This window comes from Tenrec ecaudatus, chromosome 10 (assembly GCF_050624435.1).
Source record: "Tenrec ecaudatus isolate mTenEca1 chromosome 10, mTenEca1.hap1, whole genome shotgun sequence".
Classification (NCBI taxonomy): domain Eukaryota; kingdom Metazoa; phylum Chordata; class Mammalia; order Afrosoricida; family Tenrecidae; genus Tenrec; species Tenrec ecaudatus.
In genome coordinates, this window is record NC_134539.1 from 9,700,192 (window position 1) to 9,713,364 (window position 13,173).

Genomic DNA, 13,173 nt, shown 5'->3' on the forward strand with positions numbered 1-13,173 from the left:
TGTTGGTTTCCTTTCTAAGGATCGACTCACTTAAAAAAAAAGGTAATTTTTTTTGCTTAATGTTGTCACTTATTTGAAGAAGCCTTCATGTCAGAGTCAACATGTTTCTTTGATGTCCACGTGGGTTTAAATTTCACTGCTTCCTAACTTTCTCCTCTCTCTGTATCCATCTAGCCCATCCGTGCCTCACACAGTGAGTAGAACTGCCCCTTGGGGTTTCTCAGGCTTAAGATGGAAACAGGACAAGCCTTGAGTTTGCTTTAGATGTGAAAGCTTGCCGTGGGGCTCCTAGGTTTGCACTTTCCACTTAATATCATGTGGACGAATGTCTTTTTCTTAGCTATTGTGCAGTCTAGGTGGTGTAGTGGTTATGAGTTGGTCTGCGATCCAAGAGGTCAGCAGGTCGAAACTACCAGCTGCTCCAGAGGAGAAACACGGGCCTTTCTACTTCCGTGTCTTTCTACTTTCCATGCACAGTCTTGGAAATGCACAGGGACCACTCTACCCTGTCCTACAGGGTCCCTGTGAGTCGGAATCAACCCGATTGCATTGAGTTTGGCTTTGGGGAGTTGTATCGTGCAGTGTATTTTTGACATATCTCATGTTCACCACCAACAATGGGCTGACAGGCAGACTCAGGCACTGTCTGCATCCCTCCTTCCAGAGACTATTGGGACAACCCTGGAGAGCCTTTCCACCTCTGAATCAGAGCCCTAACTTCCCTCTGTTTGCGGCTGCCTCTCACTCCGCTTGCTGCGGCTGCTGTCTTTTCCCTTCCTCCCTAACATCTCGAACTCTTATAAAATCTGACTTCTCTCCTGTCTCCTTCCTGCTCGACAGGCACTACCCCTTCTGATATATTTACGAAAAGTCCATTAACAATGAAACTCCCGCCTTTGTTTCCACCATGTCCAAGTCACAGGCTCTGGTTTCTTCCCTCCTGCTTGGGCTTATTCTCCCTCCAGAGTTGGAAGCGGCCTAACGGTATACTTAAGAGTCCATCTTGGGCACAGAGACCCTGGACAGGGGAAGTGTGTCCATGAGGTGTGTGGTTCCACGGCTTCCTCTTCTACCACCCACGAGAATCTCAGGCTCTGATCAGCTTTTCTGGTGGCACCGCAGGGACCATGGAAGAAATGCTCAGCTGTGAGCCCACAGCTGCGGTAGCTCCTTCTTGCACAGCACTCCCCTGGGCCCTCCGCCATCTCAAAGCTCACAGGCATCACATCCATCCTACTCACAGTGGCTGAAAGGACCGGAAAGAATTGCCCTGGAGATTTCTGAGACTTTAACTCTTTAGGACAGTAGAATGCCTCCTCTTTCCATGAGGACTAGCTGGTGGTTTCGAACTGGTGACCTTGTGGTTAGCACCCCAATATTTAGGCACAAATGGAACCAGGACCCCGTAGAGAGGTAAAACCCCACCCCTGAAGCAGAAGGTCTATTTGGTTAGTATCGTAAGACACCAAGAACACAAAGCAGCTCTTCTCTGGGGATTTGAGACTAGTGTTGGCACCTAGGCATTGTCCCTTCTCGTAGTCGTGACGTTGGCACTGCCGGCAGTTTGTTCTCAAGCATGTTGTCATCCTTTGACGGGAGGCAGGGCTTTCTGCATCGGCTCAGCTGGGGCAGGAATGCAGCCCAGGACTGAGTTCTCTGTGGTAGCAGGATTCTGTTTCATGAATTTCAAGGACGAACACCTAATTGCCAATATTTCCACTATTTAAATATTCCACTTAATATTCTAAAATATCATCTCTGACTTACATCGTTCAAAACATAGCAGGTTTCAAAAAGTTCATAGGGAAAAGCCATTATGACTTTATGCCGATTTGCCACAAACATGCGATTAAAACCCCATTTCAAGGCTTCTTGGGCTGTCGAGTGGTTCCCTCCTGGGAACTGTGTAGTTTACTTTTCCAGGCTCATACCCACTACGTAAAGCTTCCTTATTTTCCTAGGAACTGAGAAATCTTATTAAATATGTTATTTATTGATAAAATCATTAGACCACACCTTTTCTTAGAGAAAAGTATTTCTCTTTGAAGGCAACAAAAAACCTGCACGGTTGTAAATAAGAATGAAATTGAGTCCTCAATGGGCAAGAAAAAAAGAGAGAGAGAAATGGGGGAGGGGTAGGAATCCCCCTAATCTATGTATGCTCAGCTGTGATTACTCAATAATCCCTCTTCCCAATGACCTTCATCTTAAGAAACCCTGTACTTCTTAATGCTGGCTTTAAACACGATGGAGCTTAAGCAAAACAAACAAAACACATGCAGGGGACAACGTAGATACAGGTACAGAAATATTCACCTGGGAATGTCATATTAGGCTAGCCAAGTTGGGGGACATCTTTATCTCTGCACCCAAGACAGAGTTCGGGATACACAACCCAGTTTGCATCACGGTCCCTTCCCTCTAGCGCTGTCATCCCACAGCGAGGAAAGAAGTGAAGCCAGCGGTCAACGTGCAAAAGCAACACAGCACAAGTCCCCGACGGCAGGAAGGTTGAGAGCCTCTGACATCAATGGATAAAGATGCCTTTCTTGCCCTTGGTCCTGACCAACCATTCGGGGGGAACTCATTTTCAGCTGAGGTTGCTCCTTGAATTGTGCAAACATCAGTATCACCTTGGCCAGTTTTTACAACACAGCTGTAGGAAAAACCAACCCCTCCACCTTTGCACAGAGAATGCTGACAGACCAAACCAGAGCCTCCCGTGTTTTCTCCCTGGATCGGCATGGAAATGCAGCATGGTACTTGGCACACGAACCCCCCCTTTCTTTTCTCTGAGCATTTTCAAACTTCCTGTTTAAAGCTCGACCACGAGAAACGGTTTCATGCCGTGTGCTTCCGTGAGCCCTTCCCACAGACTTAAGAACCGCCCCATGGTAGACAATTCCAAGCATGATGCATGCGATCGTCTGGCCCTTGAGCACTTACCACGTAAAACTGTGAGTCTGGTGGATACACTTATTTCTCCCACATTATTCGCGGCCACACATTCATAAATGGCCTCGTCCCGAGGAGTCCGTAAGGGCTGTATTCTGAGAACTGATCCCGAGCCATCGTCAAACTCTATTACCTATTGGAGGAAACAATAGCTGTCACAGATGTTGTTACAATCGTCTACCCCTCAGCTAAACCTCGGGACGGAGTAGTGAGCCAGCCACAGGCTGGAGAAAAACTCAGCAGAATTTTGAGACGAGAGGGTGCTGGCATGTTGAATCCACGTAGGGAGCCCAAATCGGTGGTTCTTCTCCTGACCACGTATGCTGGCATAGTGGATCTAGGGCAAGGAAGCCCTCTTAATGTTGCAGAGACTTTTGGTACTGATGGATAAACTCTTCCCATTATTCTGTGTCTGAATACACATGTGCCCATGCAGAGTCATTCGCTAATTGGACGATGGGGTGAAGATTTAATGCAAGCCACCACAGAGAGCTCTTGACATTGCTCTGGTCTCATCCTGAAGAGTGCAGATGAGCGAACCACAAAGAGGAACTGCATAAATATAGGGCTGAAGCAGCCAACGGGGCAGCTTCCATAACCCTACCGCCTGGTGGCATGCATTAATTTTTCCATAAATCATTCCAGTATTTGTTCTAGCTTGGCAGTTTCCATTTGTTTCTTTCTTGGGAAGTGGGCGGGGGGCAGTTGGAAGGGCATTCTTGCTGTAAAGTGGAGGCTTCCTTCACCGGGCAGAACATTAATGTCCTACACAATCACACAGGTGCTGTCAACGCTGAGGCTCCAATCCGGAAGCAGTTTGGCCATGCTGGTCATCCTAGTACTTGTCAGCTCATCCAAGGGTTCCTGTACCAAACGGATGACACAGGTGCTGGGGGTGTGCACGGGGCTGACAGAGAGTCAGTCCTCTGTCACCAGCCTGTGCCGGTTCAGCTGCTGATGGAGACACAGTGCTTCCCTGAAATTCCCCGAGCAGGAAACTTAGAGGTGACTCTCACACACAGTTCCGGGGTGCTTCACTGCCGATTGGGTCCTTGTGAGTATGTGTGGGTTAACTCATGGGAACAAAGGAAATGGCTTTGCAAACCCGGTCCCCTCAAATCCCTCTCTGGTGTGGCACCCTTATATACTCAAAATTCCAAAGATAACCAAAGGCCCCGCTTCTCAGTGCACCACACCCCTATGAAGTCTACATTGCAGAAGGATCTGTGTGCATTTCAAGAAACAAGAATTTCAAGCTACTGGACTTGCCAAATATCCACAATTTAAATATGCATATGTCTAAGCTTTGTACTGCTTAATCAGAGCAAAGTTTAAAATCATCAACATTCCTGGTTACACGCTGGCCTGCTAACTGCATGATTAGCAGCTAGAAACCCCTCTGTGGGGCAGCGATGAAGCTCTCTATTTCCACAGAATCACAGTCTCAGAGGCGGTTCAGCCCTGCCTTACAGGGTCGCTCTGAGTGGAACCAAGTCCATGGCAGAGAACTGGGCTATACTGGTTGTCAGCTGACTGTGTGCGCTGGCACTGCTGAGAGATATTCTAGATAGGGGGCTGTGCTCTTAGTGCATTGTAAGCTAGCGTAGATTCTCGATTTACAAAGTTCTATTTACTGTCTAGTACTGGTTATGCAGAATCCCTAGTGGGGGCAGGGCATATCGTTAAGGTACATAGGCTACGAACCAAAAGATTAAAGGCTCAAGTCCATTCACAGACACCTCAAAAGAAAAACATTGCCCCAATTTTTTTTTAAATCAGGCCCCTGAGAACCCCTGGGAGCGCAGTGCCACTTTGGCACAGGTGGGGTTCCCGTGACCTAGAGTCTCCTCGGGGTGGACCACTGCCGAGAGTGAAGCTCCACGCCCCCAAGCTCAGCACTCTATGAGGAAGCGACTTGTCTGGAGTAAGTGCTTTTCCAGGGATGTGTCCGTAGGACCCTCGTTAAGAAGGACAGATTGAGCACAGCTCACATTATGAAATGGCCAGGCCCGTAGTTTCATCTTGGGTCTAAGATTTCCTTCCAGCAGCCAGGATCACTAGCAAGAACGATGTCAAGTTCCCCTTGGGCAGAATAATTAGATTTCACTTAAACCTCCAAAAATGTGGACCAAAATTGCATTGCCTCTATTTTTTTAATAAACATATAATGTTGAACATATTTCCAAGAGAGTCTTTCAAATGTGATTTTCCACTAAATGTTGAGATCGCTGTATTTGATTCTCAAGCAAACATCTTCTTAAAGGTTCCTTTTGTCAACTTCACCCAGATGTTAATTTCCACCGGAGTAGATAGTCAGGTTCCTCTAGCACTGGGGCCATTTTTCAATCCTGGAGAACATGAGACAGGGCTTGGTTACCCTGTTCTCAGCTGGGTAACCATGTGACACTCTTTTAACTGGCTTTGGATTCTGCCAAGCAGTGGACAAAGTCAGAGAGATTAGTCACCCAGGTGAGAGGAAGCCCATTCCACAATCAGAAGCAGTTTGAGAGTAGTCTTGATACCCTAAGAATCGCTGCTCCCTGTCTTAAAAGATTTGCTATTTGGGCTACTCTGAGCACTGGACACTATTTTCCTTCTCTGGAGTGGCCACCATTTGAACCTAACACACAAGATCCTAACACACAAGCCATAAAGAAGCTCTGAATCACATTTCGTCATCATCGATTTCTTCAACAGGTTGAGCTGCAATGTCGATCAAGGTGAGTATCTTCCTCTCAGTGTGATACCCTGAACTAGGTCACTGAAGCACAATTCTCACTGGGGTTCACTCGACTTCCAAATCACAAGGGTGGGGAATTGGGGAAACTTTATTTGCTGTCCAGCCTCTGTTCCGCTTCTTCTTACTACCAGGCACTCGGATGAACACGGTGCTTCCATTCGCGTCTTCCGTGGGCTGGATCCCAGCCCCAGCAGCAGACAAGGATTCTGATCGGAGGTCACTAATGAGCCTGTACCATCCACCTGCGCACGCAGAGGAATTCAGGGACAGGTCTGTACCTCAAAGCAAGCTCATGGCAAAGGAGGCTTCAGGGAGAGGCATGCCATCATTCACCAGGTGGGACTTGTCTTCCAATTTCATGGGAGGAGCCTGGGTTGAAGCTAACAGAGATGATTCCCAGAAACCTCTTTTGAGCCCCAATGCCAGGAGAGACCCAAGCCAGCTACCTGCATCCACACCCCTCTCCCGCCCAACTATCCTTTTGGAAAATGCCAATTTGAGTTGAGTCTTCCCCCACCTGCAGAGCAAGCCATGGCTGCAGGTTCTGAGTGGCGCAATCCGAGACCAGCACACAGGCAGCACCATTCCCATGGCCACGAGGGTAGGTACGGTCTCCCCCAGAGGAACAGAACAATGGACCTAATACCTCAAATCTCTGGTTGCTGACTTTCTTTCCTTTTTTGTTCCAGACAATTTTCGGCCTTGGCTCTCCTGTTGCTTGGCAGATGAATGAGGCAACTCCGCCGGAGACCCCGGTCTGGTCCACAGGAGTTCGCGTAAACCGAGGAGGCGCTGAAACGAAAGAAGCAAGCATCACAATGAAATGGGAGCTGAAACAAACTCCAGCCCCCTTTCCCACAGGCCTCAGCCTCCCATCAGCCAGCACACACACCCGTCCGCGCACACGTCAGCCGGCCCGGACTAGGAAAGGAGGAGCGTGTCTTCCACGTTCAGGGCTCGTTTGGAGGGGAGGGAGGTACCTTTCTGGTAAAGCTGTCAGTTGGTGTTTTTTGCTGCTCACTAAGGTCGAGATCCAGTAACGCTCAAAGAGCAACATCACACATTAATTTTTATTACCACAAAAAAATATCTAAAATGAATCCAATTTGTCCTCTGTAACAAAATGAGCTCATCAATCAAAGTGAGCACAATGTATGCTCTTTGCTTGGGTGTTGCCATCAGGCCACTGCCAGAGAGCAGCTCTGCCGGCGCAGAACCATTGCAGCAAGCGACACTCAAGAGAAATTCCAGGAAATTTTAAAGAGACAAGAAAAACAGCCCAGAATTAGAAGGTTTAGCAAGCAACAGAGACGGGACGGCAGGGGCAGGTAAGCTGACTGCCTAACCCCGATCCTGTGGGTGCCACAATCTGAGCAAAAGAAGTTGAGTCCACAAGTTTCAAAAGTCACAACAAAGAAAGGCATGGCTTAGACTGAGCTGGAGGAAGGCTAATATTCTGAAAAGATATCAAGATGGAAATGAAAGAATTTCTCATTTTCCTCCATCTCCTTTAAAGGGTCCTAACTTCACTTCTTTAAAAAGGACTCATCTTTCTACCTAAAATTTCCAAACCTGGAAATATGTCCAATGAGAAAGTTAAAAGGCATACATGGATGTGCATGCACCAACACATAAACACACTTCATCGATCTACAGAAACTAAAGTCTTCTAGTTATCAAATACAGTATAAACTGACAGTGAGAAAAAATACAGCGCAACGATAGAGCATCAGTCCACATCATTCGATCCACAAGGTTTTTTTTATCATACACCATGAGAGGTTTTTTGTATTTGATGATGAGGCCCAAAATCACACTATAAAATTCTATGTAAAAGACAGCAAATAAAGAAATAGTGCTTAGTGGGAAAAGAAAGGAAATACAGAATAATTAGGCTAAAACAAGAAGTGTGAGAGGTAGTATTTTAAATAGTTTACTTACTTAAAATTTTTTCGTGTCCTTGAGTTTTTATAATTGGGTGCTTGTAAAAGTAACTACTACTAACATTTCCTATCCCCAATATTTTTTTCTTATCCCCATTCTCAATTTTCTGCTTCTGACATTTTTCAAGCATGCACCATAAATAAGCAGGCTGCTTGAAGATTAAGGTGTACTGGGCCCAAGTCATGGTATTTTCAATTGCCTAATATGCATGTGGAAGCTGGAAATTTTATATGAAGGCCAAAGAAGAACCAATGCATTTGAATTAGATGCTAGAGAAGACTATTGAAAGTCCTGCGGACCACTCAAAAGAACAAATAGAGATGTTTTGGGAAAAGTACAGCCAGAATGCTCCTTAGAGGCAAGGATCCTGAGACGTCTCGTCTACTTTGGACATATTGTCAGGAGAGACCAGCTCCCGGAGAGGGCACGACGCTTGCTAAAGGAGTGTGGGACCAAAAAGACGAAGACCATCCATGAGATGGACTGACACAGAGGCTGTATCAATGGGTGCAAACACAGAACAAGTGTGAGGATGGTGCAGGGCCGGCGGTGTTGCGTTCTGTTGTACACACTATTGCTATGGGTCGCAACCAACTAGAAGGAACCCAACAACAGCATCCTAACTAACCAGTGTCCATCAAGTGCATTCCAATTTGTGGCCAGCCCATGTGTATCCATAGAAGACTGTGACCTTCTGGAAGCAGGTTGCCAGGTTTTTCTTCCGAGGCACTTCTGGGTAGACTGTTTCAACCTCTGACCTTCTGGTCACTGTGAAGAGCTGCCTCATTGGTGCCACTCAAAGGCTCTCTGTCGTAGCAGCAGCTTTCATTGATGCTGACAAGCTCCTTGGGGAACATGTCGGAGCACAACCACATCAAGCACAGTGAACTCGCGCCTCGCTGGGTCCTCTGCGTCTTTCCACATTTCCCAGGTGATGCCCCTGTGGCCTGCCTCCAATCTGATCAAGGAGCCAGGGTCCCATCTTCAGCTCTGCCATTAAGTAGGAGGAATGCGGCAACTGACTGGTCCATTCCTGAAGCAGCAAAACTACCAGACACGTATGTGACCACAGAGCAGAGCTCTCTGGGTTTGAAGTTTCCTGCACCAGTTATCTTATTTCTGAAATAAGAGTTGAGGAGAACCAGACTGTCAGCCAGAAGCTCCCGTGACGCTGGTCCTAGAGAAAGAGTTCCCAGCTCATCAGCAAATTCAATGTGCTTGATGGCCATCGTGAGGCCGGGGTAACCCGGGGCCTGGTTCTGCTCACAATGGGTAAGGAAGGCGGCAGTGAGCCCTGACAGGGAGTTCATGCCTCAGCCTGCCCCACCTCTTGGTAGCAACACAAACTAGATGATTACCAGGCACAGCAGGAAGTACTTAAACTGATTTCAAATTGCCTAACAGTGAGAGGAATTAAAGGGGGAAAAAAGTTATATATTGATATCATTTTTCTGGAAACAAACAAGGAAAAATCTTACAAGTGTTTGGATGTTTCATTCTGATACTGCAAACAAAGCAAACTGGTAATAACCATTCACTTGTCAGCCACTGGTATAAAAATTATAATTATGCAATTACAATTCCAAGGGAATGTCTCTAGAAAAAGAAACTGCACCGTCTGCTACAATAGTCAATGTGATGGTATCACTGTGGTAGGGTACCTGCCTCCGCTTGTCTCAAGACAACACACAGTGAAATCAGTTCTAACAACACCAGCTTCCCGTGCAAGTCTGGGTTTGAAATTCCTGACCAGCTTGTACGAAGGGAGGGAAGAGCTACGCAATGAAACGAGGGTGTGCGACTCAAAATAAATAAACCTGGAACTCATGAGGCCCCTGGCCCTGGCCTGGGAGTTCCACACCCCTGGCCCACTTTAGTGGCTAGCTTCCCGTCTCATCTCCCCTCACATGACGGAAACATGGGGTGACACTTCTGTCCACAGGCCACGGGGAGACGAGCTTCTGATGACAGCGCGACGTGCTGGGAACCCAAGTTAGAAAGGTAATTTGGAGATAAAATGTGGGCAGGGGCAGTAGATAAGTCAAATTGGTATGAAACAGAGAACTTTCATTTCTAAGTGCAAAGGAACGAAGTGGGGCAGTGGGCTTGTCTCACGAGTACCTCCATTTTCTCAGGGTTCCATCCCCCAAAAGCCTTCCCACGAGATGTTCCTTTAAGGTTTTATTTCTAGACTCAAACTCCAGTGATAGATTTCATCCATGGAAATGAAGAGAACTTCTTAGAAGTACCCAATCGGACTCTTCCTGAAACTTTCACCTGATCACCCAGTGACCAGGTGTTCTCACAAACTCCGCCTTTTAAAGGGGTCACTGGTTGTCTTCTCTCAAGATGAGAAGTGAAATTGAACACACTAGATTCGAATGGGAGCCCTTTCAGGCTCTGATGCCCCAGAGGGTTTTAGTTGTTAGAATGAAGGCCTTTATATGTATTTCCACATCACACACCACCTCCGCCACCAAAAAACCAGTCATGACGTTACATACATAACCTGGTGCCAGTTTTTCTGAAGTTCCCAACACATTCCAAGGAGGAAGGCCGATATTCTGGGGTTCAAATGGGGACACACGGTAAGGGAGCAGAAAGCCTCATCTTTTTCCAGTACTTCTGCCATTGATGCCACTCAAATTTAAGTCTGTTCTCATGGCAGGCAGGAAGGAAAGAACCCACGGAAAGTGAAACAGAGGCTCTGCCCACAGAAGTGTGCGCCACGGAGCACGCCTGCCCCGTGCGGAGACAGGCAAGCCCCTCAGCCTTATCCCGTGATTTCCGATCATCAAGGTCCTCCTTGGTTGACCTGATAACAGATCCTTGAGAGCACACCACGGGGACAAGGCAGAAGTCTCCAGTGAACACAATGTAGATGGGCCCCATTCTGTATCACGGTCGTCAGCAGGCATGGCCAACCCTGAGCTTGGCAAAATCTACTTCTACCGAGGCTGGCTTTCACAAGGGAGGAGCCGGATCTATTAAATGAATGCAGTGCACCTCAGAGGCCACATGACTGTGAGGCCCAGAAACTCTATTTCTAAATGGAAAGCAGAGATGCTAAACATGCACATGAGTCAGAGGAGAGGCATGGTGGCATTCTAGAACACATCAGTCACGCTCCCATGCATTTTCAAGGGCTGTGTGCATTCTCGGGATGCATGCACCAGCAGACCCAGGAACTCCAGGAATTTGGGAGATTATTATATCCTACCCAGATCAAGAAAGACGCATGGGTGGCTGATTTTTTTTAACTTCTAAGGGACTAGATGGCTTTGTAAAACAGTTTTATGAGTGTATAATTAACATGCTGTACAACTCATTGGCTTACATATATTTTTAAAAGCTGTGTAAGCATCACTATAGTCAGTTTTAGAACAGTTTCTTCATTCTTATACCTATTATTCTTAGCTCTTCATTGTCTCCCAACCTCCCTGATATAAGCCTTTTCAGTCACTCACTGCCATCAAGTCAATACTGACTCATAGCACCCCCCTGTGGGTTTCCAAGACTGTCACTGTTTACGGGAGTAGAAAGCCCAGCCAGAGCCCTAAGGAACTATTAATTTAGTTATTACCACTATGGATTTAACTATCCTGGATTTCCTCGAAAGGAAATCACTCAACTCCTGCCCAGGACAACAACAACAGAAAGCGCAGAACAGTCGCAATCAAAGAGAAAACAGGAGATAACAGAAGTTAGACCAAGACGAGACGACTTTTCAGAGCACACCCAGCCAGTAGGAGCTTTGCACGTGGTGACTGTGATATCTGGTTGTCATACCACATTTCAGATCGCTGGACGCTCTGAAGCCAAGGCGCTGAGTTCCAACCAGACTGGTGGTATTGCCTTCAAGAATGAGAACCAACCCCCAAGACCAAGCCGCCTTTGTGGGCCCTCTGTGCCCAGTTCTTTTGGAGGATCCACCTCTCCCCTGGGTACACTGCCATCAGCAGCACTGGACAGAACCGGGGGCACCCCTGAAGCCAGCCGGTCACATCCACAAAAGCCAGGCAGGTGTGAGAAAAGCAGAGACGTCAAGAAGCCAACTCGGCGAGTAGCAACGGGCTGGCCAACTGCAAGTCACCAAAACAGATCCAGGGGTAGGATGGCAGGCTACAGCAGCGAGGAGAAGAGAAGAAACGAGGGGGCCGTTTGTCCAATTTAATTCTAACAAATAAGCGGCTTCTGCAGGCATCAAGGAAATATGTCGCATGGGGAACAAATCTAACAGCATGTAACTAATTGGCTCTGTTTCTTTTAGCTGATTAACATTTCCTTAAATAGAGGGCTTTGTTTTTAAAGGGATATTTGTCATAATAATGTACTTAAAATCTTGAAAGGGGAAGGTTAATAATGCTATAAAATACCATGGGAGAGCAGGAAGGGATGTTTAAGAAGAGCAAGCGGGACTTCCTGTATTGAAGCCCCCACGATACTTTGCGGTCCCCCACCCACTTTCTGTAGCCCTCTTAAGAGCTATAGCAGGCTAGAGGTTTCCTAAGGTGCAGGGCCCTGATGGCACCGTGGTGAAGCACTCACGGATCATCGTGTCTGTGTGTTTTCATGAGGAAAACCTTGAGACGCCTGAGTGATGCTGCTGCTCCTGTCTCTGGGTGCGGTCCCAGTGCTGCCTCCCAGGGGCCCTCCACTCAGCTGAAGGAAACACCGCTGGGGTCAGGGCCATCCTCCCGGTTGTCCCGGGATTTATTGGAGTCCACTGTTGCAGCCCCTGTGTCCATCCATCCCGTCAGGAGAGTTCCTCATTGTCAAAGCCGTTCTATCTGCTTGACCAAGCTCTGGCTCTGTCTAAGGACTCCAGACTCCTGACCATGTCCAGACGCTAGTAAGTCTTCAGTCCATGGAGGCTGGATCTTCCAATCCTCAGGGAGAAACTACTGAAGATTTAGGATGCATAATGATCTTGTAAGCGTGATTGCCATCCTTTTTGTGAATACCACTTGATCTACACTTGCTGATAGCTTGGTAGATGGGGCGGGACGTACCACTTTAGGAGACAACTCCTTGGCATGGCAAGGGAATAATGTGACACAATATATAACGAGGAGTCCATGCTAGGCCTTGTGAGGTCGCAGGTGGTGTGGCTTTGTCCCAGATCCAGGCAGCCCGTCATCAAGGGACTTGGCTGAAGAAAATAAGATACAGCGCAGTGGGCGCCTTTCTTCTGTGAGTAATACCCCAGGTCATGGGCAGCCCAGGGCTCTGCACTTCCCGGCCACTTCCCGGTGCTTCTCATATTTGTGTAAAACAATGTCATTGTTTGGACTACACGTGCATATTTGGTCATGTTGGAAAATAGCTTAAAAGGAGATCATTCAGAAATTTTTTAAGTTGGATGAATAGCCATGATGAATCATTATCCAAAAAGAGCCTATGCCCACTAATTTCACATAAAATATTTACCCCAGTCTTTCCCAAAGGTCCTATAATCAGCATTCTAGATAAAAATATAAATATATTCTATGCCAATAGATATTTAAATTTAACAGCTTTACATTATAAACAGT

At 47.1% G+C, this 13,173-nt stretch overlaps 1 protein-coding gene across 7 annotated transcripts in view; it reads right to left on the minus strand.

The window, feature by feature from the left end:
• PTPRD (protein tyrosine phosphatase receptor type D) overlaps positions 1-13,173 on the minus strand; it is a 546,060-nt gene that overhangs the window by 322,323 nt on the left and 210,564 nt on the right. For all 7 annotated transcript variants that reach the window (XM_075559913.1, XM_075559911.1, XM_075559908.1 and 4 more), the window contains exons 3-4: positions 6,342-6,487; positions 2,947-3,088 (exon numbers count right to left, since the gene is read on the minus strand). In XM_075559913.1, the coding sequence (XP_075416028.1) occupies positions 2,947-3,088; positions 6,342-6,487 (288 nt within the window). The remainder of the gene's footprint in view (positions 1-2,946; positions 3,089-6,341; positions 6,488-13,173) is intronic.